Source organism: Tasmannia lanceolata, unplaced genomic scaffold (assembly GCF_043159265.1).
Source record: "Tasmannia lanceolata isolate RefF3 unplaced genomic scaffold, GAP_Taslan_0.1 ptg000011l, whole genome shotgun sequence".
Lineage (NCBI taxonomy): Eukaryota > Viridiplantae > Streptophyta > Magnoliopsida > Canellales > Winteraceae > Tasmannia > Tasmannia lanceolata.
In genome coordinates this window covers 21376878-21402854 of record NW_027518688.1, presented here as the reverse complement: position 1 = coordinate 21402854, position 25977 = coordinate 21376878, and the positions used below count along the sequence as shown (strand labels likewise).

The 25977-nt window shown below is 40.9% G+C and overlaps 1 protein-coding gene and 1 pseudogene across 2 annotated transcripts; both read right to left on the bottom strand.

Annotated features, from left to right (window-relative positions):
• Positions 1 to 4102: 4102 nt before the first annotated feature.
• On the bottom strand, positions 4103 to 17067 carry LOC143886626 (uncharacterized). 2 transcript variants are annotated; one of them, XM_077390673.1, is made up of 2 exons: positions 15104 to 17067; positions 4103 to 4227 (listed from the first exon to the last, which is right to left on the bottom strand). In XM_077390673.1, exon 1 carries the CDS (start codon positions 17006 to 17008, stop codon positions 16082 to 16084), a length of 927 nt encoding a protein of 308 aa, XP_077246788.1. In that variant the 5' UTR covers positions 17009 to 17067; the 3' UTR covers positions 4103 to 4227; positions 15104 to 16081. The 2 variants fall into 2 exon arrangements, with proteins under 2 accessions (XP_077246788.1, XP_077246787.1); XM_077390672.1 differs by lacking the exon at positions 4103 to 4227 and adding an exon at positions 10317 to 11423.
• A 474-nt stretch (positions 17068 to 17541) lies between these two features.
• LOC143886253 (endochitinase-like) lies at positions 17542 to 25977 on the bottom strand (annotated as a pseudogene).

Here is a 25977-nt window from a genome sequence, read left to right as displayed (position 1 = left end):
AACATAAGCCGCTATTTATAGAGTGTGGGAGGGGGAGAAAAGCAGCATTTTCTAAAGATCATTCACCGCCTCTACGTGGCCCAATAAAAGCAAGCCACCTTTTCTTGGGAAAGTTGCATTAAGCAATTATACCCCGGCTCTATTTTTATTGATAAAATGACAATTTTGTCCCTGCGTTTCCAATTACGTGATAGTGTAAGCCGTATAGTCCAGTACGCTTCAAAAACTGGAATGTTGTTTGAAGGAAACCGTCCATTTGTCGCCCATCAAATGGACGGTTTAGATCATCCTACTTAGAGGAGCTGCACATTTTGGAAACCTTTAGCCTTCATGCCTCTTGAAAAGAATAAATAATTTCATACAGTGAATGTTGCTGAGTCTGTCACTAGTAATTTGGATAAATGAATACAATTTGGATACAGAGGGAGGGATAGAGAGAGACCCCGTATAGTCTAGTATTTTTTCAAAAAGTACCTTACACCATAAGATGTCCAAACCGTCCGTTTGATGGGCAGCGACGAAGTAGATTGTGCCCCATAGGATGATCTAAACCGTCCATTTGATGGACAACTACATAAATAGACTCTGCCCAAAAATTATTTCTATAGGATAATCTCAACGCTGATTTATAGAGGTTTCCAAAATATCCGGTTTCCAAATTATTTCTAAGCCGTCCATTTGATGACCACCAACATAAATAGATTGTGCCCAAAAATTATACAATTCCTCTACAGATTGTAGGGCTAAGATCATCCTATAAAATTGATTTTTGGCGTAGAATGTATTTTGGCTATAGCCCGTCAGATGGACAGTTGGGATCATCTTATGGTTTAGCGCACTTTTTGAAGCATACTAGGTTACACTATCATGTAATTGAAAAGGCAGGGACAAAATGGTCATTTCGTCAATAGAAAATAGAACGCGGCATAATTGCTTAAAGAAACTTTCCCAGGGACAGGTGGCATGTTTTTATTGGGCCACGTAGAGGGGCTGAAAGATCTTCCTCAGATCCTGACCTGAGAGAGAGAGAGAGAGAGGATTTTTTTTCCTTATGACTAGTCAAGAATAGTCATCCCCAATTCAATTTAAGGCAAAAGGATTTCAATGTTAGGGAATCAGTACACCAAATGACAAAGGTGACAGGAAAAATGCCCATATAATGACCCAAAAATTATTTCCATAACATGATCCCAGCCTTCCGATCTATAGAAGAAATGCATGTTATGGAAACCTCTATATATCGGAAGGCTAGGATCCGCCTACGGAAATAATTTTTTTGGCACAACCGTCCAAACCGTCCATTTGATGGGCTGTAGATATTTCGGAAGGCTAGGATCCGCCTACAGATGGGCTGTAGATATTTTTTATTGTTTTTCTCCAAAAAAAATTAAAAGATCCTAGAGCCATAGATTCAAAATTCTATTGTAATTAAGAAATCCTAATGGTTTTCAACTTGGGCTTTAATTAAACAATCCTTTAATCATGCAACAATTAACACTAGAACATGCAATGAACACAAATTAAATCAAAGCGTATGAAACTTGAATTTTATGATATTCCCACACAAATTAGGTGTGGGATTATGATATTCCAACATCCCCTGAGTTTTAGAGTTTTTATATGGTGTAAGCTTGCGTAGATCAGTATTTTTCGAAAAGTACTATACGGCATACAATTGGATGATCCAAACCATCAATTTGATGGGCCACAATGTAAATACGTTCTGACCCAAAAATCATTTCCATAAGATGATCCCAGCCTTCCGATCTATAGAGGAAATGCATGTTATGGAAACCTCAATAGGTCGGAAGGCTAGGATCATCCTATGGAAATAATTTTTTGGCCACAACCTATTTAGGGCCATAGGATGATCCAAACCGTCCATTTGATGGGCCACAACGTAAATAGGTTGTGCCCCAAGAATTTTAGGCTTGAGATTATAATATTCCCACATCCCCTGATTTTTCGAGTTTTTATATGGTGTAAGCTTGCGTAGTTCAGTCTTTTTCAAAAAGTACTATACGGCATACGATTGGATGGTCCAGTCCATCCCTTTGATGGGCCACAATGTAAATAGGTTGTGCCCCAAAAAACATTTCCATAAGATGATCCCAGCCTTCTAGTCTATAGATGAACCACATGTTATGGAAACCTCTATAGATTGGAAGGCTAGGATCCCCCTATGGAAATAATTTTTTTGTAAGAATATAAGAATATACCATGCTCTACGTGAACGTGACCCGTCATACAGTGTGGTCCCCAGTTTTGTACCCACCATATATCAAAAACAGTGTAAGCATCGAACAATATCTTGATATGGAGATGGCTCCAAATTTAGGGTGGCTTCGAATTTTCCCTGCACAAATGCCATTAATGGGGCCTCAACGATATGTCTACTCGTCCCTTATCTGTAGCTGCCCCGGGCAGTCTATAGAGATAAGATTAAGGCAAAAGTTTTGTCACACCCCAAACCGGGGTCCCTGAGACAGTGTAGCACGCCCCGATTTCCAACAACAACCACATGGACATGCAAGGCCAAAACAACCACAAATATACAGAGCAACTAGCGGAAGCATTTATTTATTCAAAAGAAAATCCAAAAGATAATTAATTAATCCCAATACTTTGGGGGCCACACGTCGCCCGATTCACACTGCTATGAATAATGATGTTCGTTAAGTAAATAAAAAAATTTAATTGTCTAACAAGGTACAATAGTCACTAATAAAGCCAAGCCGTTTCTCACTCCCATTCCCCACGACCTGCTACCTATGGTTCATTATCTTAAAAATGATAGACAACGTGGAATGAGCTTTTATGCTCAATACATAACAAAGAATTTGCATCGGTTGGATCAAGTATACAAAACACGACCAAAGCATTTAAATAAGATAAATGCATATTTTTTCCAAAGCAAAACTAGTATCATGAAATAAATACAAAGCGACATAACTATCAATTGGAATAATCCGCACATAACTAATAGTTTGGAACACTACACCCAGGTCTCATGATACAAATAATTCAACTAGTTCACAATTTCACACTAGACATAGCTATGGCCTCGATCACCTCTCAAAGTGACGGGCTATCACAATTTCCCAGCTTAACATCCCTTACTTGCGTGGTTGTCGATCGGACCCACGTAGTCACGGCCAAGTTTTACAGCTCCTACCTGGCAGAGGTAACGAATCGAAAACTTTCCCACCATCAAGCACTCACTATGGAGGAAAAATACCGATCTTTACGTGACTACGCACCAGTTATCACCCTCCAACTAGTTAAGGTCGGGATATCAATTCATAGCTATGCTAGTAACCGTGCACAAGGCACCAACCGGCCCACCCAGACCCAATCATCAGTGACCATGTAGAAGGCACCAACCGGCCCACTCAGACCTAATCATCAGTCACGGCCCACTCGGGCCCAATCATAAACGTTCCATAGAGTAATAACGAACATACAACACAGATCAAATATCTAGCGATTTGCATGAAATGAAATCCAACAAAATACAGAAGAGTAAATCAACTAACAGATTTTTCGAAAATAAAACATATGCAAACCACGACGTACTTGATCCAATACAAAAAGAGTTGATTGAGCATATTAGAGATGCTAAAACTCCAAAAGAAGCGTGGAAGGCACTCTCATCTTTCTTTTCACGGGCGAACGATGCACGGTTGCAGTTCTTGGAGAACGATAGGATGATCCAAACCGTCCATTTGATGGGCCACAACGTAAACAGGTTCTGCCGCAAGAATTTTAGGCGTGGGATTATGATACTCGCACATCCCCTGATTTTTAGAGTTTTTATATGGTGTAAGCTTGCGTAGTTCAGTCTTTTTCAAAAAGTACTATACAGCATACGATTGGATGATCCAATCCATCCCTTTGATGGGCCACAATGTAAATAGGTTGTGCCTCAAAAATCATTTCCATAAGATGATCCCAGCCTTCTAGTCTATAGATAAACCACATGTTATGGAAACCTCTATAGATCGGAAGGCTAGGATCCACCTATGGAAATAATTTTTTTGTGAGAATATAAGAATATACCATGCTCTACGTGAACGTGACCCATCATCCAGTGTGGTCCCCAGTTTCGTACCCGCCATATATCGAAAACAGTGTAAGCATCGAACAATATCGATGGGTCCAAATTTAGGGCGGCTTTGAATTTGCCCTTCACAAATGGCATTAATGGAGCCTCAATGATATTTGTACCTGTGCCATATATCAAAAACAGTGTAAGCATAGATGTTATACAAAAACAGTGTATAGATGAACCACATGTTATGGAAACCTCTATAGATCAGAAGGCTAGGATCCACCAATGGAAATAATTTTTTTGTGAGAATATAAGAATATGCCATGCTCTACGTGAACGTGACCCATCATCCAGTTTCGTACCCGCCATATATCAAAAACAGTGTAAGCATCGAACAATATCGATGGGTCCAAATTTAGGGCGGCTTTGAATTTGCCCTTCACAAATGGCATTAATGGAGCCTCAATGATATGTCTACTTGTCATGAGGGATGATACTAAAGGTACGTCACAGATCTCTACCGAACGACAATGTCTCTCTCGTCCCTTATCTGTAGCTGCCCCGGGCAGTCTATAGAGATAAGATTAAGGCAAAAGTTTTGTCACACCCCAAACCAGGGTCCCTGAGACAGTGTAGCACGCCCCGATTTCCAACAACAACCACATGGACATGCAGGGCCAAAACAACCACAAATATACAGAGCAACTAGCGGAAACATTTATTTATCCAAAAGAAAATCCAAAAGATAATTAATTAATCCCAATACCTAGGGGGCCACACGTCGCCCGATTCACACCGCTAAGAATAATGATGTTCGTTAAGTAAATAAAAAAATTTAATTGTCTAACAAGGTACAATAGTCTCTAATAAAGCCAAGCCGTTTCTCACTCCCATTCCCCACGACCTGCTACCTACGGTTCATTATCTTAAAAATGATAGACAACGTGGAATGAGCTTTTATGCTCAATACATAACAAAGAATTTGCATCGGTTGGATCAAGTATACAAAACACGACCAAAGCATTTAAATAAGATAAATGCATATTTTTTCCAAAGCAAAACTAGTATCATGAAATAAATACAAAGCGACATAACTATCAATTGGAATAATCCGCACATAACTAATAGTTTGGAACACTACACACAGGTTTCATGATACAAATAATTCAACTAGTTCACAATTCCACACTAGACATAGCTATGGCCTAGTGACGGGCTATCACAATTTGCCAGCTTAACATCCCATACTTGCGTGGTTGTTGATCGGACCCACGTAGTCACGGCCAAGTTTTACAGCTCCTACCTGGCAGAGGTAACGAATCGGAAACTTTCCCACCATCAAGCACTCACTATGGAGGAAAAATACCGATCTTTACGTGACTACGCACCAGTTATCACCCTCCAACTAGTTAAGGTTGGGATATCAATTCATAGCTATGCTAGTAACCGTGCACAAGGCACCAACCGGCCCACCCAGACCCAATCATCAGTCACCATGTAGAAGGTACCAACCGGCCCACTCAGACCTAATCATCAGTCACGGCCCACTCGGGCCCAATCATAAACGTTCCATAGAGTAATAATGAACATACAACACAGATCAAATATCTAGAGATTTGCATGAAATGAAATCCAACAAAATACAGAAGAGTAAATCAACTAACAGATTTTTCGAAAATAAAACATATGCAAACCACGGCGTACTTGATCCAATACAGAAGGAGTTGATTGAGCATATTAGAGATGCTAAAACTCCAAAAGAAGCATGGGAGGCACTCTCATCTCTGTTTTCACGGGCGAACGATGCACGGTTGCAGTTCTTGGAGAACGAGATCGGCTCATTAACACAAGGTAATTTATCTGTTTCTGATTATTTTATGAAAGCTAAAAACTTTTGTAATGAGATATCTCAATTGGACGAGGTGTCTAAGATTAGTGAAAGTCGGATGCCGAGAATGATTATCCGCGGCTTGAGGCCTGAGTTTACTGGTTTATCACTGCTATTCGGGGTTGGCCAACGCAACCGTCTCTCCTGGAGTTAGAGAATCTCTTGATTAATCAAGAGATGTTGGCAAGGCAAATGGCCGGATTGTCTGTGAAAGAAAATGAGGAAGCGCTTGCGGTGAATAGCAAGCGGAAGTGGAAGAAAAATAAAAAGCCAAAGGATGGCTATAAGAGGGATCATCGGGCTAATAACAATGACAATTCACAAGAAAAATGTGTTTTTTATTGTTATGGATGTGGGAAGCCTGGTCATAATAGAAGAAATTGTCGAGCTGGGATTGAGACCGATGAAGGGAATTCTATTGTCGAATCCAAAGATTTTCAATGAACAGAGACCCATCGTAGACATGCATATCCCGTATCTCCTGTTAATCGATTTGATCTCATTCATCTCTCTTTGAAGTCCCCATCTTCCTCATGTAGTCCATTTAAACGCTTGAACCCCACAAATTCAGCTTGCATTCAAATTTATTTGCCTTCTGACTCAAGCCATCAGTATCAATATTCTATTGTTTGGATCTATTATTTAGTACATCATTGAATAGTTGTAAGATGGAGTTCCATGTAGCAAGAATTTTGTTCACACTGCTTGAAATAATGCAAATCATCATGATCGGTTTGTGGCATGAATGCCCTCCTTATCAGGTAATGCCTCTTCCAGTTCTAGATGAATTGCGGGAAGACCTTTCTATGGACTTTGTGTTTGGTCTTTGGAACTCAACTACTGTTTCTTGCATAAGATAACAATATAAATTGAAGGCCCGACTAAATTAAACTTAAACAATACTAGTTCAAGTTATTGTTTAGTTGGGTGCAAGGACAAGCAATCCTAGTCGTACCATTATATAATCACATTTCCAAACCATTTTAGTACGGATATTGAATTGATCAAATAATTGTTTTTATTTTCATTTATCAGATGTGGTGACCTTGGAGGTTTTTGGATCCTTTTGAAGAAATGGAAGATATATTGGCGGAATCAGATATTGAGTTGATTCATGTTAGAAGGTCTGCTAATGAGAAGGCAGATGCGTTGGCTTGAAGAGGGATAGTATGCAACTCGATGAATTGGTCTGATCAATTTCCTATTTGATGTCCCATTCATTGTGTAATTAGTTTTTTATTTTTTGTTCTGTAACTTTGGGTATTCCCTTTCGGGTGTTCCTTCTAATTCTTTTATAAAATTTGCCATTTCAAAAATAATTATCAATTATCAGATGATATATATATATATATATATATATATATATATATATATATATAAAGAGAGAGAGAGAGAGAGAGAGAGAGAGAGAGAGAGAGAGAGAGAGTGAGTGAGAGAGTAGTGTTCCTTCGCAGCTGCTCAGATAGCTTGTCTGAGCAGCTGCTTCAAAAACTCATGTGGCCCACATTTTTTGGGTGATCCAAAGCATTCATTTGAAAGGCCCTTCCATGGATAGGGTGTGTACCAAAAATCATCCCCATATGATCATCCTAACCCAATCAAAGGTGGAGGGGAAAATGGACAGACACTGTTTCTGACCATTTTTCCCTCCACAAATGGCAGGGTTAGGATGATCCTAAATGGGTCATTTTTGGTACACACCCTATCCATGGAAGGGCCTTCCAAATGAATGCTTTGGATCACTCCAAAAATGTGGGGCCACATGAGTTTTTGAAGCAGCTACTCAAATAAGCTATCTGAGCAGCTCCGCAGGAACACTTCTCTCTCTCATATATATATATATATATATATATATATGGAGAACAATTTGTAGGGTTGTTCACTATACGGTTAAAACCAAAATAACCGACCGAACTGAATTTGGTCGGTTATTTCGGTTCGATTTTTTTATGATTCGGTTCGGTTTCGGTAAACAATTTGTACTAATTTCGGTTTTTGGTTTCGGCTCCGGTGTTTGTTAAAAAAAATCGGTTCTATCCGATTAACCGTATAGTGGCTTTTGCTAAGATTCCATTTGCTCTTTTGTTTGTCCTCTTTGGTCTTTTCTCATTTGTTATTAGTGAATTTAAAAATGGTTTTGCCTTTTGGCAGCTTTTGAACACTAATACCATTTCTTCAAAAGCATGGGCTGGACTTCACATTCTCCAACAAAGTTATGACAACCCACGTAACTTGTACCTCCATTACAATCCTCAATTACAAATTTTTAATAAAGTTATTTGGGTGAAATTTCAACAAAATTGCATCCAAGCTTTCATTTCTCATCAATTGTAGGGCAATGATTTCGGAAACCCCCAAATTGCAACATCTCTATCAATCGTCCTCTGATTTTGCCAGGTTTGAGAGAAGGAGAAGCAAGGGATCCGACCGTCTCCGGCCACTATCACCTTAACCCCATCTCCATTAATCAGCCACCTCCACCATTAACCCATCTCCATCTTCTCCAAATCCCATTGAATCAGAGCCACCTTCGTCTCCACCCGAGTGCCACCACCACTACCCCTTGCAAATCCGCGCGACCCCCACCTTTTCTGCACATTTTCCCACCACGCCATAAGAATCTGACCCTAGCTAGCCTATATCTTCATCTCCATTTTTCAGCCACTTTTGCAACCACCTTCTCCAGGAACTCTAGCCAGAATGTGGCAAAATCCTCCACAGCCGCCATATTCCCTACCCTCCATCTCCACCACTGATTTTAATCTGCACCAAACCATCTCTTCTTCTCCATTCACCCCCCATCAAACCCACTTTGATTTTCAGTAAGAAGAAATACCCAATCTGATGATTTTCAGTGATTTCGATTTTCGGTTTTCGGTTCGGTTCCTCACCTATTCGGTTTCGGTTTCGGTTCCAATTTTGGGTAACCGAAATATATTCGGTTTCAACTTTTCGTTTTTTTCGGTTTGGTTTTAACCGAATACACACCTGGCCCTAACAGTTTGTGAGCTCGAGCTAGAAGATTATGAACTAAACCATCGACATTGGACAGACTAAATAGGGACACTGATATTACTCTACTTTCCGGCATGCTCTCTCCACGCGGCTCTATCCATTCACATGCTAATTAGCTGTTTTGTTAGCTTACATTATAGTTATCTTTATCCTTATCTTAGTTATCTTTATTCTAACTAGTTATTAGTTAGATATCTTTTATCATTACTATTGAGGAATGGAGTGAATGAAACTTTTTGAAGTAAGGAGGCCCCAGCCCTGGCTATTTCTCATTCTTTCAGTTCTTCAATTTTTATTTTTTTCACAATACCATCTAGGATGGTATTAGAAACCTACCATTAGTTTCATGGGATGTGTGAGCGAAGAAAGCTGCAATCTCCCTTTTACGTGTGTCAACGTCCCCATGTGTCTGTACAACCTAAACATAAGTACGGTCGCTATCTAACATTGCTATCCACATTAGCACACGCACGAGAGCATTTTGTTCTTTTGAATTATATATATACTAGCAAGAGAACCGTCCGAACTGGGGCGGAGCCAGAAATTCGCTCCTGAGGGGGCAAAGAAGGATTGTTATATCATAATCGATAAATTATTATAAATACACAAATTTCAATTCAAATTGCTTTTAGGGCCCGTTTGGCCTCATGCATTTGTATTTTGATTCGGATTTGAGTTTTGGATACAAAACACATCAATCATCTTCATGATCATGTTTTAAGAGAGAGAGGAAGAGAGAGAGAGAGAGAGGGAGGGATGTCTCGCTGCTGCCGAAGCAACGTCGAGGAGCAGTGATGATGACGGAAGTTGCCACAAATATTGATTTTGAAATAATGTCTCGCAGAAAAGATTTGAAAATCTGAATTTTTTACACTGTTGTAGCTGATTTGGAAATCTAAGGATCTGATCCAGTTAAAAATATCAACTAAATCTAAATCTAAATCTTGCTGGTATCCAAACGTGGCCTTAATGTAAAAAAAAAAATCATTCACATTCATTATAAAAGCTCATGCTACAAAGAAAATTGAAGGCACCATATAACAAACTGAAGATTTAGCATCATCCTAGCTATGAAGATGATTTTTGGGGGAACACAACTGAGCATTATCTTTGAACACCTAGGCCCAACTGTATTTAAAAAAAAATACATCCACCTACATGCGAAGACCAAATATGACTTTTTTTTTTAATAAATACTTGGGCCCCCCAATGCAAACATGCCTTTCCTATAAAATAATCTTCATAGGATGATCCTAACTCTTTGATCTCTATACCGAGGACACCGTATAACAGATTGAAGAGTTAGGATCATCCTAGTTATATGCTTTTATGGGAAATGATATTTGCACCGGGGCCCAACAAATGAGTGGTTTGGATCTTCGAACAAAGTGGGCCCTATTGAACTTTTTTTTTTTTTTGAAATGGTGAATAATATTGAATAAAAGGGGGGGCCCAAGAAGGGAAAACCCAAGAATACAAAAAGAAAAAAGGACACCTCAAGGAGGAAGATGATCAAACCATCTCAAAAAATCGCTCCCCACCCCTCTCCTAGCCAACAAATCCGCCTTCTCAATTGCGGACCTCCAAACATGGTTCAATTCAATATTTGAGTCCGCGATTATTTCCTCCATTTCATCAAAAAGAGCCAAGAATCTCCAAGGAGGAACTACGCCACCCTTCAACCATCGGATCACAATTAGAGAATCCCCTTCAACAATTAAGTTCTTCAAACTATCCCTCATAATCTTTTTTAGTCCTTGAAAAGCCGCTTTAACTTCCGCCTCCATAACATCACACTCACCAATCGGACCGCAAAAGGCCCAAAGCACCTTGCCACTATCTTCCTGACATAAGCCTCCCAAGCCGGCCGGACCCGGATTCCCAAAACAAGCACCATCAAAGTTTAATTTTAGCATCCCATTAGGAGGTGGCTCCCAGCTATGGACAATGATATTACCCCTCTCACTACTAAAGCAACTTCTCGCCAACCTTCCCAGAGATCATAAGCCGATACAAACCGAAACGATGGATGACATCTCGTCCATGCTATAGCCACCGCAATAATGCGTATAAACAGATAATGAGGAGATTTGGATACCCCCTTAAACACCCTAGCATTTCTCTCCTTCCATACTACCCACCAAGTAGCAAGCAAACAAACTTCCCATAAGATTTTACTCTTTCTTTTCCAAGGCACAAAGCTCCAAAGATCCAGCAACATCTGGATAGATCTTGGGAATACCCAAGTAATCCCAAATCTCAAGAAAATACGACCCCATATAGTTTGGGCAAACAAACAGTGCATGAAAAGATGATCCACAGATTCCCCATCCTCAAGATAGAGGGGGCAATGATCAACAAGCCACATGCCACGATTTCTCAGAAAGTTAATGGTTTGTATCCTTTCGCGACACACAGCCCAACCAAAGATGCTAACCCGAGGTGGACAATGAAATTTTCATACCTTTGCTGAAAAAGAGGGAGCAAAACATGGCATCAAGCTTTTATAGAATGATTTGACAGAGAAAATCCCAGAAGAATCCGCAGTCCATAATCTCCTATCCTTTCCTACTCTTTTAATGTAGCAGCTATCAAGGATCCTCTTAAGATTAGACACAGACTCTTGCTCCCAAGCAAAAAAAATTCTTCTATAAGATGGACACCACACCAAATCACCACCACTACGATCCAAGCATTCACTCACAAAAGCTTCTTTATTTAGAGCCACCCTATAAATCTCCGGGAACAACAACCTAAACGCCCTCTCTGCACATCACACATCTTTCCAAAATTTTTTCTGTCCCCTCCATAAACTCTAAATCTAATATTCAGGTTAAACAAGAATGACATTTTTAAAATATCTCTCCACACCGTCAGACCCTTTTTCTTAAAGTTATCAAGTGATTCCCAACCTCCAGACTGACACCCATACTTACTACAAATAATCCTGGCCCACAAATGAGACTGCTCCTCACCAAATCTCCATAACCACTTCCCTAGCAAAGCATGGTTGAACTCCCTAAACCTTCTGATACCCAATCCGCCTTCCTTAATGGGCGCGGAAACATCCTTCCAACTCACCAGAGAAATGGCCTTTTTCTCCTCTGTTCCACCCCACAAAAATCTGCGTTGAATCATTTCTATTCGTAAGGCAACGCTAACTAGGCACTTGAATAAAGACATAAAATATATAGGGATATTTGCCAAAACTGCCTTGACTAGAACCAACCTTCCTCCTCTAGACACTAAATTTCTTTTCCAAGTGTCTAGCCTCCTCCCTATCCTCTCAATTATCGGCTCCCATAATACCTTGTTTGGTCTTCCAACCCCCAAGGGCAACCCCAAATACGAAGAAGGTAAATGATCCATCTCACATCCCAGGATCTCTGCCAACTCCATGGCCTCCTCCATAGGGATATTCAAAGCAAACATCCTAGATTTATGGAAGTTGGATCTTTGCCCCAATATGATTTCATAACATCTCAATATAGATTTCAAATTTAACACTTGGAGTCTCTGTGGTTCACAAAACAAAAGGGTATCATCCGCAAACTGGAGGTGTGAGACCTCCACGCAATCACTTCCAATCCTGAAGCCTTTAAACAGTCCCACCTTACAACCTTTGGCTAGCAACCTACTTAGGATTTCTGCTACAATAACAAACAAGAAAGGGGATAAAGGGTCCCCCTGCCGAAGGCCACGGGACGACTTAAAGAAGCCAAAAGGGGATCCATTTATCAAAATTGAAAACCACGCAGAGGCTATATACGATTTAATCCACTAACACGATCTATTTCCGAAACCCATCTTACCAAACAAAAAGTCTAAGCAGTCCCATTCCACTCTCGTAGGCTTTTTCCATATCCAATTTGCATAAAATTCCTCTCTTATTAAGCCTCCGGTAATAATCAATGACCTCATTGGCAATGAGGGAACAATCCAATATCTGTCTCTTTGCTACAAAAGCACTTTGATAGTCAGATATGATTAGCGGTAGGACTTTCTTCAGTCGCTCAGCTAGAACCTTAGCCAAAACTTTATATAAACATCCCACAAGACTAATAGGATGGAAATCAGAAATTTTTGATGCCCCCACTACTTTAGGTATGAGAGCAATGAAGGTAGCCCCAGTACCCATGTCTAACTCCATACCATTGTAAAACTCCTTGAAAAAAGCCAAAATATCCTCTTTCACATATTCCCAACATGATTGGAAAAAGGCAAGGCAAAAACCATCTGGCCCCGGAGCTTTATCTTTACTTAATGAAAATACCCCTCTCAATCTCCTCCTTCTCAAAAGACTTTTCCAATTCCATACACATAGATAAATCCAGACTGCTAAACTCCATATGTACAGGTGTTGGTCTAGATCCCCCTTCAGAAGAATATAAAGATTTGTAAAATTGTAAGACCACTTTAGTGATCTCATCTTTACCTGATACTTCTACTCCGTTATCCATCAAAGACTCAATTATGTTTTTCCTCCTTCTTACACTCGCCACGGCATGAAAATATGCCGAATTTTTGTCCCCCTCCTTTAACCACCTAACTCTCGATTTTTGCCTCCAAAAAATTTCCTCATGTAACAACAACCCATTGTGTTCTTCTTTAATTCTACCAAGCTCCTCCCTCAAATTACCACTCCCTTGCCCTGCTTCCTCCAAACCCGAAATTTCCCCAATCCTTCTTTCCAACCAAACTTTACAAGTTTGATCCTTAAGCCTTTGCTCCTTCACCCATGCCCTTAATTTCTCCTTCACAAATCAGTTTTTTACAAATTCTTACATCTGATGGACCCTCAGATTGGTAAGATGCCCACCATCTTCCCAACCTTTCCTCCATTTTTGGAGCCTGTAACCATGCAATCTCAAATTTGAACGGGGGAGGACCCTAAGATTCCATCCTTGGATCCAAGATGATAGGGCAATGATCCGATAAAGAATGAGCAAGGGACCTTTGGATAACCTCCGGAACCAGACTTAACCACCCAGGACAAATTAGGAAACGATCAATCCTGCTCTGGGATTCACCCCGACTCAAGGTGAAACGGGACCCAGACAATGGGAGGTCACTTAAATCATTCTTCGCAATGAACTTATCAAATACCCTCATGTTCTTAACCGATCTCCTACACCCAAGTCCTCACTAACAAACCTAATCTCGTTAAAATCACCCCCATACACCATGGATGATTCCATCTAACCCGAATACCATTTAGGTCCTCCCACAACAACTTCTTCTCCGCCCCTAAAGAGGGGCCGTAAACCCCAGAAAAAATTACACATGATGCGTCCTCCTTCCTCAAAAGAACAGTGGATAAGGAGTAGTTTCCTTTCCACTTATCCACAAGAGACCACACAGATTCCTCCCAAGCCACTATAATACCCCCAGAGGCCCCTTTTGATTCCACAAAGGAGAGTCCCCAATCTCCCCTAACTCCAAGATTCCTCAAAACATATCTATCTACCATTTCCAACTTTGTTTCCTGAATGCATAAAAGAGCCGACTTCCATTTTCTAACCACTTCTTTTACCTGAGCCCTTTCCGCCAGAAGAACCCAGCCCATTTATATTCTATGAAAGAATCTTCATAAGGAACCAATTTTTACATATTTCCTACCCTGTCTCCCACTCTTCTTTTTATTTGAAGGCGAAGACTCCACTTCCCCCATTATTCACCCTCAGACTTCAACCTAGCTAGTTCCCTAATCGATCTCTTTTCGGAAAGAAAAGCCGACTTTGATGCCACCCCCGCAACCTCTCTAACCTCTGCCGACCTAATCATCTCTCAAAAATCTTCCAACGGACCGGAGTAGTTAACTCCTAACACCTTACTGACTTCAATTGTGTGGTCCACCATAGCCTCAACCCTATCTACCCCATACGCAACTTCTACTGCTTCCCCTCTTTCCAACCCACTACCAAAAGAAACCCTTACCTGGGAACTTTGCCCAGGTCCAATCAGAGATTCCTTCACAAAAGCTACATCTTGGAAATTAGGAATGGATTGAATCGAAGATGTCCTTTGGAATTCCAGATTTTGCCTGTCAAATACCCCAAATTTGCTACTAATTCCCACACCTGCTCCCTGCATTTCAACAGAAGGAAACAGAAATTCATTATCTAAAACGGAATTAACAATTCTAGTACCTTCGACCGGTGCGCCGCGAGGGATACAAACCCTTAACCTCTGCAGAGGGGTAGAAATTTGCTCAAAGTTGACTTCACCCCCTCTCCCCTGAAGACTAGGGCTGTGACACCATCCTTCCATACATGAAATAGACTCCCCTATTCTTTGAAAAATTGTTTCTGCAGGAATCTCCGATATGGACTTTGAGAAATTCGAAGGTAATCTCTTCGGTGAGGGTTCCTTCTTTGATAATGAGCCGACTGATCTCTCTGATTCCACCACAACCTCTTGGTCAAAGTCCAGCGACGAAACCACCCGACTTAAATTTTCCTCCGCAGACCCCCAAGTTACTCTCCGAACAGATTTACTAGGCAATACTAAGGTTCTTATCTTGGTTTACGGATATATATTCTTCCATATGTAACTCTCTCGGACGAGAATGGCAGATGGCCGGTGAGAAGGATATTAGCGGGAAGCTCATATGCGACACACTTTGACCGCTCATAGCTGAAGATCTGTTCAACCCAACAGTTTGGTGAATCTGATTCTTTAAGAATCTAATGAGGCCAACTATCTCACCAACCATAGGTGCCAAAGGTCCATCAAGGCTATAGAGCCCATGGTCCACAGCCTTATTAAGACATTGGGCCTGGTCCCCCTGTACATTTAAGACCCGCCAAGTCTTCTAATCCCAAAGACTGACATCTGCCCCCACAAACATTGATTCTGCCGGCTCTATCCGGTCTCACCTCTTGAGCATGATAAGGCTCGAATGGCACGTTGCAATGAGGCGGATATCGCAAGGATGTATCTGCCTCCATCTGTTGTAACGATGCACCTTCCGATGACACTTGTGCGGGCTCCAGATTCCAGTTAATTGGAGTTTGAAATTCGAAACTCTCACTATGGTGCGCCTCCTCGCTATCATGAACCGAACCAGCACCACTCTCATGCGCCTGAACGAAATTCAAGCCCTCCCCGTTTGCCGGAGGGTCGCCTCAGACATCGCCGATCATTCCTGGGCATATATCAAATCCATTATCCGATTGGGAATCATCACTCGATTCTTCAAAACTAGAGGACAATCCATGAAGGTTTGCTACTTGACTGCAACCAAGTCTCTTTTCCGCTTTCACCCAAATTATCTGGTCCTCCATACATGCCGGAATAGCCACAGAGATGGGGCAATTGCTGCTGGTTCGAATCTTCACCTTAGCCATTCCATAGCCCCGACCACTTTTGCAAGAAAAGTCAAGATGTTCAACTTCACCGATTTTACTCGCTACTCTTTTGAAATTCTCCTCACACCATGCTTGAGGTGGCACTCCGGAAAAGAACCACCAATCCGATATTCTCAGCTCTGCAAATTTTGTGTTCCAAGGTAGTAATTCCACAAAAGGAGAGTTCAGTGCCCGTCTCCATACCGATTGAGCATCTTGAAGGCTTATCCCAAGCGGAAGAACAACCATTACCTCCAGCAGATCCACCTTGTTCGCATCGATTTTAGGCCTCGAACCAAACTTCCTTCCGAGCCAATCCGCCAATGCCGGCACATTTCCAGACCATCCTTCGCGAATCTGTCCCCAGAGGCTGCATTGAACCTTCCCTATAGACAATAAAGGAACAATGTCACTACTACCGGGCTTACCTTCTACTAGTTTATCATCTGAGTGTCCATCGTCCCTTACCTGAGCTTGATCTATGTTAAGCTCGCCATCACCTTCACCCACACCCTGTACTGCTAGATTAGTATCTGTACTCGCCCAAACTTTACCGCACTGCCGGCACTCCACTCGTCTGCGAAAATTCCTAATCGCACATCTTCTGCACCTCCAATCCCCTAGCCCTTCTTCTTTTCTTCTCAGAAAAGCTCTATCGATTCTCCTGGACTTCTTATTCTTTGACCGCTGCCAAGGCACCACCATATCTAACCCCTAATCTGAAATCCTACAACCTTAAACCCGAGTTTTGGGCTGAAAATTAATTGTCAAAATCCAAAACAAACAAGGCCTAAATGGTTGTATTGACTTTAGAACTATGATATATGCCTAGATTTATTTTAGACAAATGATTGTATTGCTTGTGGTATCGAATGCCTTGCATGCTTGAGGGTTCGCCTTTCAGGTGTGCAGCGTTGTCGTGTGCCCGACCTGGGAATTGAGTCGGGGGCGTGACACATATGTATGTTCTATGCACCTTATATCAAGGGGTAATCGATGATAATTTTATGAAAAAACCACAATAATAACGTTACTTTGAGAAATAGTAGGCCTGGTTTATTATCTAGTCATATTAGGAATATCGCCATGTTTCATAGAATCGTCACACTTTAGATTTCCAATGCATCCTCCACATAGTTTTATTTAATCAACTCATATTTACAGAGGATTTTAATACTAATGCCAAACGGTCTTTGACATATACATACTTTTACATAGATGACACTGGTAGTCACTTATTCAAATACATAGAAAAAGCCTAATTAACTAAGCAAAAGGCTTTTGGTTGTAGTAGTCAAGGTTGGTGCCATAGCTCACACCAAGTATGTCGCAGTATCTCTTGTAGAATCCGATGCGGTTAGCGACCACAACATTGTTCCCTTTGCCACATTCAAGTCCCCCATTGATGATGTTGGTGGAAACACTGAATCCAAGAAGGCGACCCGCGGTCTTATCTTCATTGGATGGTGTCCATCGGCCTGTGATGGCATCATGGCAGGAAGGTTTTTGTGATTTAGAAGTCATTCAATACCATATTGCTGTCTTAATTAAATGAAACGGTAGCATGTGGAAACCAGATCAGGGTTGGCGAGAAGGTTTGCGCCAATGGCTTTTCCAGCTGGGCTGTAGTTGTAGTTGCTGCAACCATGAAAATACAAGTCAAGATAGTTCTCTAGAAAGCTAAATCTAGAAACAACAGAAAAAAATGCATGGAAAAAGAAGAACTTACTATGAGATTTGAATGGGACCTCGGCCGTGGTATTTTTCACCATAAGCGCATGGAAATTCTGCATTTGCAACACAGTAATCTACTGGATTCTTGCCTTGTTTTTGAAGGAAGCAATATCCCCATGAATATTGGTAGCCTGGTGCAGTTGCCCACTTACCTGAATTCATCAATTAATGAGTCATTAATTAATCACAGATACTAGATCCACGTTAAGTTGAAAAAATAACACGCATAATATATATATATATATATATATATATATATATATATATATATATATATATGAGGAAAATGATTGTGAGCTTGAAGCTCATATAGCTTATATGAGCTTAAGGGCCCAAACACATGTGGGCCCACATTGTTAGGATGATCCAAACCATTCATTTGAAAGGCCCTTACATAGATAGGGTGTGTACAAAAAATCGGCTCCAAAGGATCATCCTAACCCATCCAAAAGTGGAGGGCAAAATGGACAGACACCGTTTGCCACAAATCTGCCTATTTTTGCCCTCCACTTTTGGAGGGGTTAGGATGATCTAATGGAGCCGATTTTTGGTACACACCCTATCTATGATGGGGCCTTGCAAATGAATGGTTTGGATCACCACAAACAATGTGTGACCCATGTGTTTGGGCCCTCAAGCTCATATAAGCTATATGTGCTTCAACCTCACAATCATTTTCCTTATATATATATATATATGTGGATTTTCTAAGCTCCATCGCAAAAGGGTTTCTACGGCTGGTTTGTTGAACGTCAGACCAGCCACCTCGTTAATGAAGACAACAGCTGTTGTCTTCATTAACGAGGTGGCTGGTCTGATGTGCGACAGACCAGCCGCGAAAATGCTTTTGCGATGGACGCTAGCAATTCCCATATATATATATATATATATATATATATATATATGCGTATACGTATATGTATATGTATATATATATATAGGGAAAACATTTTGTGAGCTCGAGCTAGAAGATGATGAACTAAACAATCAACGACATTGGACGTAGTAAATAGGGACACGACTCTACTTTCCAGCATCCTCTCTCCACAGGGCTCTATCCATTCCCATGCTAATTAGTTGTTTTGTTAGATTACTTTATAGTTATCTTTATCCGTATCTTAGTTATCTTTATTCTAACTAGTTGTTAGTTATCCTTTTTCATTACTATTGAGGAATGTAGTGAATGAAACGTTTTGAAGTAAGGAGGCCCTAGGCCCCCTACTGGTTATTTCTCATTCTTTCTCTTCTTCAATTTTTATTTTTTTCACAATACGATCTAGGATGGTATTAGAAACCCACCATTAGTTTCATGGGATGTGTGAGCCAAGCAAACTGCAATCTCCCTTTTACGTGTGTCAACGTCCCCAACGGTGCCAAAGCCATCAAAGGCATTTGCAGCATCAATGAAAGCATTGTAACTGTACAAGCCTTTGCCTTGGCAAGTGGGGTCATTTCGATGCTTCTGCATTTGGTCGAAGAGGGATGGAGTGATGATGGAGGCCACACCTCCATCACCGCTCGTAGTGAAGTTTTGTGTCAAACAGCCATGACAATTGCTCTGGCAGCCTGCCCCGTAGTACGCGCAGCTGGTGCCACAATAACCATATTGGCTGCAACAGAGCCCTCCCGGGTACCGAGCTCCACTAGCTTGTTTTCCACATTGCTCTGCAAAGGAACCTAACAAAGAGGCTAAGGAGAGCAAAATCAAGATCCAGGCCTCATTTTTCGTAGTAGATAGATGGGTTGCCTAAGAAACATAAGCGCTATCTATAGAGGGTGGGAGAGAGAGAGAGAGAGGATTTTTTTCCTTATGACTAGTCAATAATAGTCATCCCCAATTGAATTGAAGGCAAAAGGAATTCAATGGTGACAGGAAAAATTTGCAATAATGACCCAAATTAGTTACTGGATATGCCTTCTTGTGTTTGTAGGGATTTTTGCAAAAAGAGTAACCTACTATGCACTATTTGTGAAAAGAGTAACATAGTTTGGTAATGGCATTTGGCCATTTTTTTGCAAATGGGGTAAATTTGACGAGTCTCTTGACCGAATTCAACCATACGATGATTTTAAATTTTAAAGTGACAAATGTACCCTTTATTTAAAGAACTCTAGGGTCAGGGTTATGATATTCCCACTACCCTTGATTTTTAGAGCTTTTATATAGTGTAAGCTTGCATAGTTCGGTATTTTTCAGAAAAGTAATGTGCGACACACCATAGGATGATCCAAACCATCCATTTGATGGGCCACAATGTAAATAGGCAAATTTCCATAAGTTGATCCTAGCCTTCCAATCTATAGAGGAAATGCATGTTATAGAAACCTCAATACGTCGGAAGGCTAGGATCATCCTATGGAAAAATTTTTTGGCCACAACCTATTTAGGGCCATAGGATGATCCAAGCCGTCCATTTGATGGGCCACAACGTAAATAGGTTGTGCCCAAGAATTTTCGGTGTGGGATTATGATATTCCAACATCCCCTGAGTTTTAGAGTTTTTATATGGTGTAAGCTTGCGTAGATCAGTATTTTTCGAAAAGTACTATACGGCATACAATTGGATGATCCAAACCATCCATTTGATGGGCCACAATGTAAATAGGTTGTGCCCCAAAAATCATTTCCGTAAGATGATCCCAGCCTTCTAGTCTATAGAGGAACCACATGTTATGGAAACCTCTATAGATTGGAAGGCTAGGATCCACCTATGGAAATAATTTTTTTGTGAGAATATAAGAATATACCATGCTCTACGTGAACGTGACCCATCATACAGTGTGGTCCCCAGTTTCGTACCCGCCATATATAAAAAACAGTGTAAGCATCGAACAATATCTTGATACGGAGATGGCTCCAAATTTAGGGCGGCTTTGAATTTTCCCTTCACAAATGCCATTAATGGAGCCTCAATGATATGTCTACTTGTCCTGGTGGATGATACTAAAGGTACATCACAGATCTCTACCGAATGACAATGTCTCTCTCGTCCCTTATCTGTAGCTTCCGCGGGCAGTCTATAGAGATAAGATTAAGGCCCAATAAATGGCATAAGTTTTGTCACACAGGTTTCATGATACAAATAATTCAACTAGTTCACAATTCCACACTAGACATAGCTATGGCCTCGATCACCTCTCAAAGTGACGGGCTATCACAATTTCCCAGCTTAACATCCCTTACTTGCGTGGTTGTCGATCGGACCCATGTAATCACGACCAAGTTTTACAGCTCGTACTTGGCAGAGGTAACGAATCGAAAACTTTCCCACCATCAAGCACTCACTATGGAGGAAAAATACCGATCTTTACGTGACTACGCACCAGTTATCACCCTCCAACTAGTTAAGGTCGGGATATCAATTCATAGCTATGCTAGTAACCGTGCACAAGGCACCAACCGGCCCACCCAGACCCAATCATCAGTCACCATGTAGAAGGCACCAACCGGCCCACTCAGACCTAATCATCAGTCACTGCCCACTCGGGCCCAATCATAAACGTTCCATAGAGTAATAACGAACATACAACACAGATCAAATATCTAGAGATTTGCATGAAATGAAATCCAACAAAATACAGAAGATTAAATCAACTAACAGATTTTTCGAAAATAAAACATATGCAAACCACGGCGTACTTGATCCAATACAGAAGGAGTTGATTGAGCATATTAGAGATGCTAAAACTCCAAAAGAAGTGTGGGAGGCACTCTCATCTCTCTTTTCACGGGCGAACGATGCATGGTTGCAGTTCTTGGGGAACGAGATCGGCTCATTAACACAAGGTAATTTATCTGTTTCTGATTATTTTATGAAAGCTAAAAATTTTTGTAATGAGATATCTCAATTAGACGAGGTGTCTAAGATTAGTGAAAGTCGGATGCCGAGAATGATTATCCGCGGCTTGAGGCCTGAGTTTAGTGGTTTTATCACTGCTATTCGGGGTTGGCCAATGCAACCGTCTCTCCTGGAGTTGGAGAATCTCTTGATTAATCAAGAGATGTTGGCAAGGCAAATGGCCGGATTGTCTGTGAAAGAAAATGAGGAAGCGCTTGCGGTGAATAGCAAGCGGAAGTGGAAGAAAAATAAAAAGCCAAAGGATGGCTATAAGAGGGATGATCGGGCTAATAACAATGACAATTCACAAGAAAAATGTGTTTTTTATTGTTATGGATGTGGGAAGCCTGGTCATAATAGAAGAAATTGTCGAGCTGGGATTGAGACCGATGATGGGAATTTTATTGTCGAATCCAAAGATAAGGACGATGATGACGATGGTGAATGGGATATGCAAGCTTCTTTTGCTTGTGATGTGGCAGTGGAAGAGACTGCTACGGAATATGACTTTGAGGGGGAGGTTTGTTTGCACTGAATGTTGCAGAATCCCCTGTTGTGAAGAATCATGATTGTGAAACAAATTTGGTTGGTGATCAAGAGACACTTATGGAAAAGTGTAATGTCTCAGAAGATCATGAGGTGGAAGAGGCACTTACGGTAGATTGTAATGTCTCAGAAAATAGTAAGGTGGAGGAGCCGACTTCTTTTGAAGAGGCAAAAGACATCAAGGAGTGGCAAATCGCTATGGGCGAGGAGATCACTGCCTTGAAGAAGAATGAAACATGGGATTTGGTTCCACTACCTGGTGGAGTGTACCCTATTTCTTGTAAGTGGGTGTACAAGGTAAAGACCAAAGCGGATGGTTCGATAGAAAGGTTCATGGCGAAACTTCTTGCTCGAGGATTCCCTCAAAGTACATGCTTGATTATGATGCGACGTTCAGTGCAGTAGCCAAAATCACTATGGTAAGTGTGCTCATTGCCCTTGCTGCTTGTAAAGGATGGAAGTTGTGGCAAATGGACGTGAAGAATGAATTCTTGTATGGTGAATTGGATCGAGAAATTTTCATGGAGCAACCCAGGAAGTTTGAAAGTACCAGAAATCCGCAATACGTGTGCAAGTTGCGGAAGGCTTTATATGGTTTGAAACAGGATCCGAAAGCATGGTACGGTGAGATAGGGAAGTTTCATGATGCTTTCGAAGGGTTGAGCTACAAGAAGTTTGTGAAGTTTCGGAAGGATCTTAGCGTTGCTAGTGGAGAGTTATGCTGAAGGGGAGTGCTAGAGTCATCACTGATTCATGCACGACATCGAAGGGGTTGGGCCGACAGGGTTGATTCATAACGGGGTTGAGTAGTTTAGCGAGTCAGTGTTGAGGGGGAGAATTGTGAACGTGTCACCACCGACTCACCACCGACTCATTAGAGTCTTTATTTTATTTGGTTCTGTTTTATAGTGAGATAACAATTAGGAAGAGTTTGTTTTCTTTTGAAATTCTATGTCTATATATAGTGACCGAATGAATAAAGTGAGTGGTCTTTCCACGTTATTTTTAAGCGAGTGCAATTCACGTTATTTTGCAGAGAAGAGATACATTCACTGTTTTGCTTTCTAAAGCAATTGTTTCTCTCTCCTCTTGATATATTATCCATTATCTCAATTTGGTTCAACTTTATTACTTGGTTCTCTTCTCCAAATATACCAAAGAAGGTTTACACTCCCTCCCCTTAACGTTTAGCTTTAAAAGGGTGAGTTCTACCTAGGTCACAACAAGTGGTATAAGAGACGGGGTTTGGTAACCCCGGTGTGCCCTCTTGGACGGTGAAAATCCCTCGAGGCCTCGGAGAATATCTCGTAGTTCCCATGTTGACGATGTGTGGGGGAAATTTTTGGGAGTTCCACATGATTTAAGTTTCATCTTTCTTTTCCTTTTCATTTGTTTTGAGAAAGAAATCGATCAATTCCGATTCTTTCTTTTTTCTATTGATTCTTTTCCGATCGAGATGTATGGATCCGTGGATCTATGTGTCTATATAGATCCTGCTCATGGATTAATGAAAATGTGCAAAACCTCTAATTGCCTCAGTCATTCTATGAGTCTCTTCCTTTTTGCGTATGGCATTGTCACTCCCTTTGGTAGCATACACTAATTTGGTACTTAATTTGAAAGCCATATTTCGACCCGGACGTTTTCGGGATGACCCTAATAACCAACGATCGGAAAAGCAAGGAGATATGGCTAGGCTTATAAGGGAATGGACACGCTCCCCTAAACAGCTAGCTTTTAAGGGTGAGTTCTACCCGGGTCTCAACATCATTGATGAAAAAAACTCTTACACGATCAACAATCCAAAATGAAGGCAAGAATCCTATTTTACTTAATAAAATTCCTTCCAAAAAAAATCCCAATTGCATATTGGTTTCTTTGTAATAGAGAAATTATACGATGAAATGGCGAAATGCTACATATTCGTTTCTATGTTACTCTTTTTGCAAATAATGCATATTGGTTTACTCTTTTTTGCAAAAAAAAAAAAAAAAAAAAAAAAAAACCTTAAAATTATAAAAAAATATAGAAATTAAATGATGAAATGGCGTACAAACACGTACTCATCATCACATCCTTGATATTTGATCCAACAGCAGCTCACTTTTTGTGAGAACATAAGAATATACCATGCTCTATGCAAATACTGCATATTGGTTTACTCTTTTTGCAACAAAAACCCATAAAATTATAAAAAATAGAGAAATTATATGATGAAATGGCTTACAAACACGTACTCATCAATTCATCATCACATCCTTGATATTTGATCCAACAGCAGCGCACTTTTTGTGAGAATATAAGAATATACCATGCTCTACGTGAACGTGAATGTGACCCATCATACAGTGTGGTCCCCAGTTTTGTACCCACCATATATCAAAAACAGTGTAAGCATCGAACAATATCTTGATACGGAGATGGCTCCAAATTTAGGGCGGCTTTGAATTTTCCCTGCACAAATGCCATTAATGGGGCCTCAACGATATGTCTACTTGTCCAGGTGGATGATACTAAAGGTACATCACAGATCTCTACCGAATGCCAATGTCTCTCTCGTCCCTTATCTGTAGCTTCCGCTGGCAGTCTATAGAGATAAGATTAAGGCCCAATAAACGGCATAAATGGCATAAGTTTTGTCATGCCCCAAACCGGGGTCCCTGAGACAGTGTAGCACGCCCCGATTTCCACCAACAACCACATGGACATGCAAGGCCAAAACAACCACAAATAACCGATATCAGAGATATACAGAGCAACTAGCGGAAACATTTATTTATTCAAAAGAAAATCCAAAAGATAATTAATTAATCCCAATACCTTGAGGCTTCAGCATTTGGTCGAAGAGGGATGGAGTGATGATGGAGGCCATGCCTTCATCACCGCTCATAGTGAAGTTTTGTGTCGTACAGATACTGACACAGAAACCATATTGGTTGCAACAGAACCTTCTCGGGCACATAGCTCCCCCAGCTCCACATTGCTCTGCAAAGGAACCTAACAAAGAGGCTAAGGAGAGCAAAATCAAGATCCAGGTCCTCCTTTTTGCTAGTAGATAGATGTGTTGCCTAAGAAACATAAGCGCTATTTATATATATATATAGAGAGAGAGAGAGAGGATTTTTTTCCTCATGACTAGTCAATAATAGTTATCCACAGTTCAATTTAAGGAAAAAGGAATTCAATGTAGGGGAATCACCAATTGACAAAGGTGACAGGAAAAATGCCCATATAATGACCCAAATTAGTTACTGGATATGCCTTCTCGTGTCTGTAGGGGTCTTTGCAAAAGAAGTAACCTACTATGCACTATTTGTAAAAAAAGTAACATAGTTTGCTAATTGGCAGATAGAGTAGTGAAGTTTTGTGTCAAACAGCCATGGCAATTGCTCTGGCAGCCTGCCCCGCAGTACGCGCAGCTGGTGCCACAATAACCATATTGGCTGCAACAGAGCCCTCTCGGCACCGAGCTCCCCATCTTGTCTTCCACATTGCTCTGCAAAGGAACCTAACAAAGAGGCTAAGGAGAGCAAAATCAAGATCCAGGTCCTCATT

Excerpts from the sequence above, each read along its gene's own strand:
- LOC143886626 (XM_077390673.1), bottom strand. The coding sequence starts at position 17,008 with ATGGTGGTGCCTTGGCAGCGGTCAAAGAATAAGAAGTCCAGGAGAATC.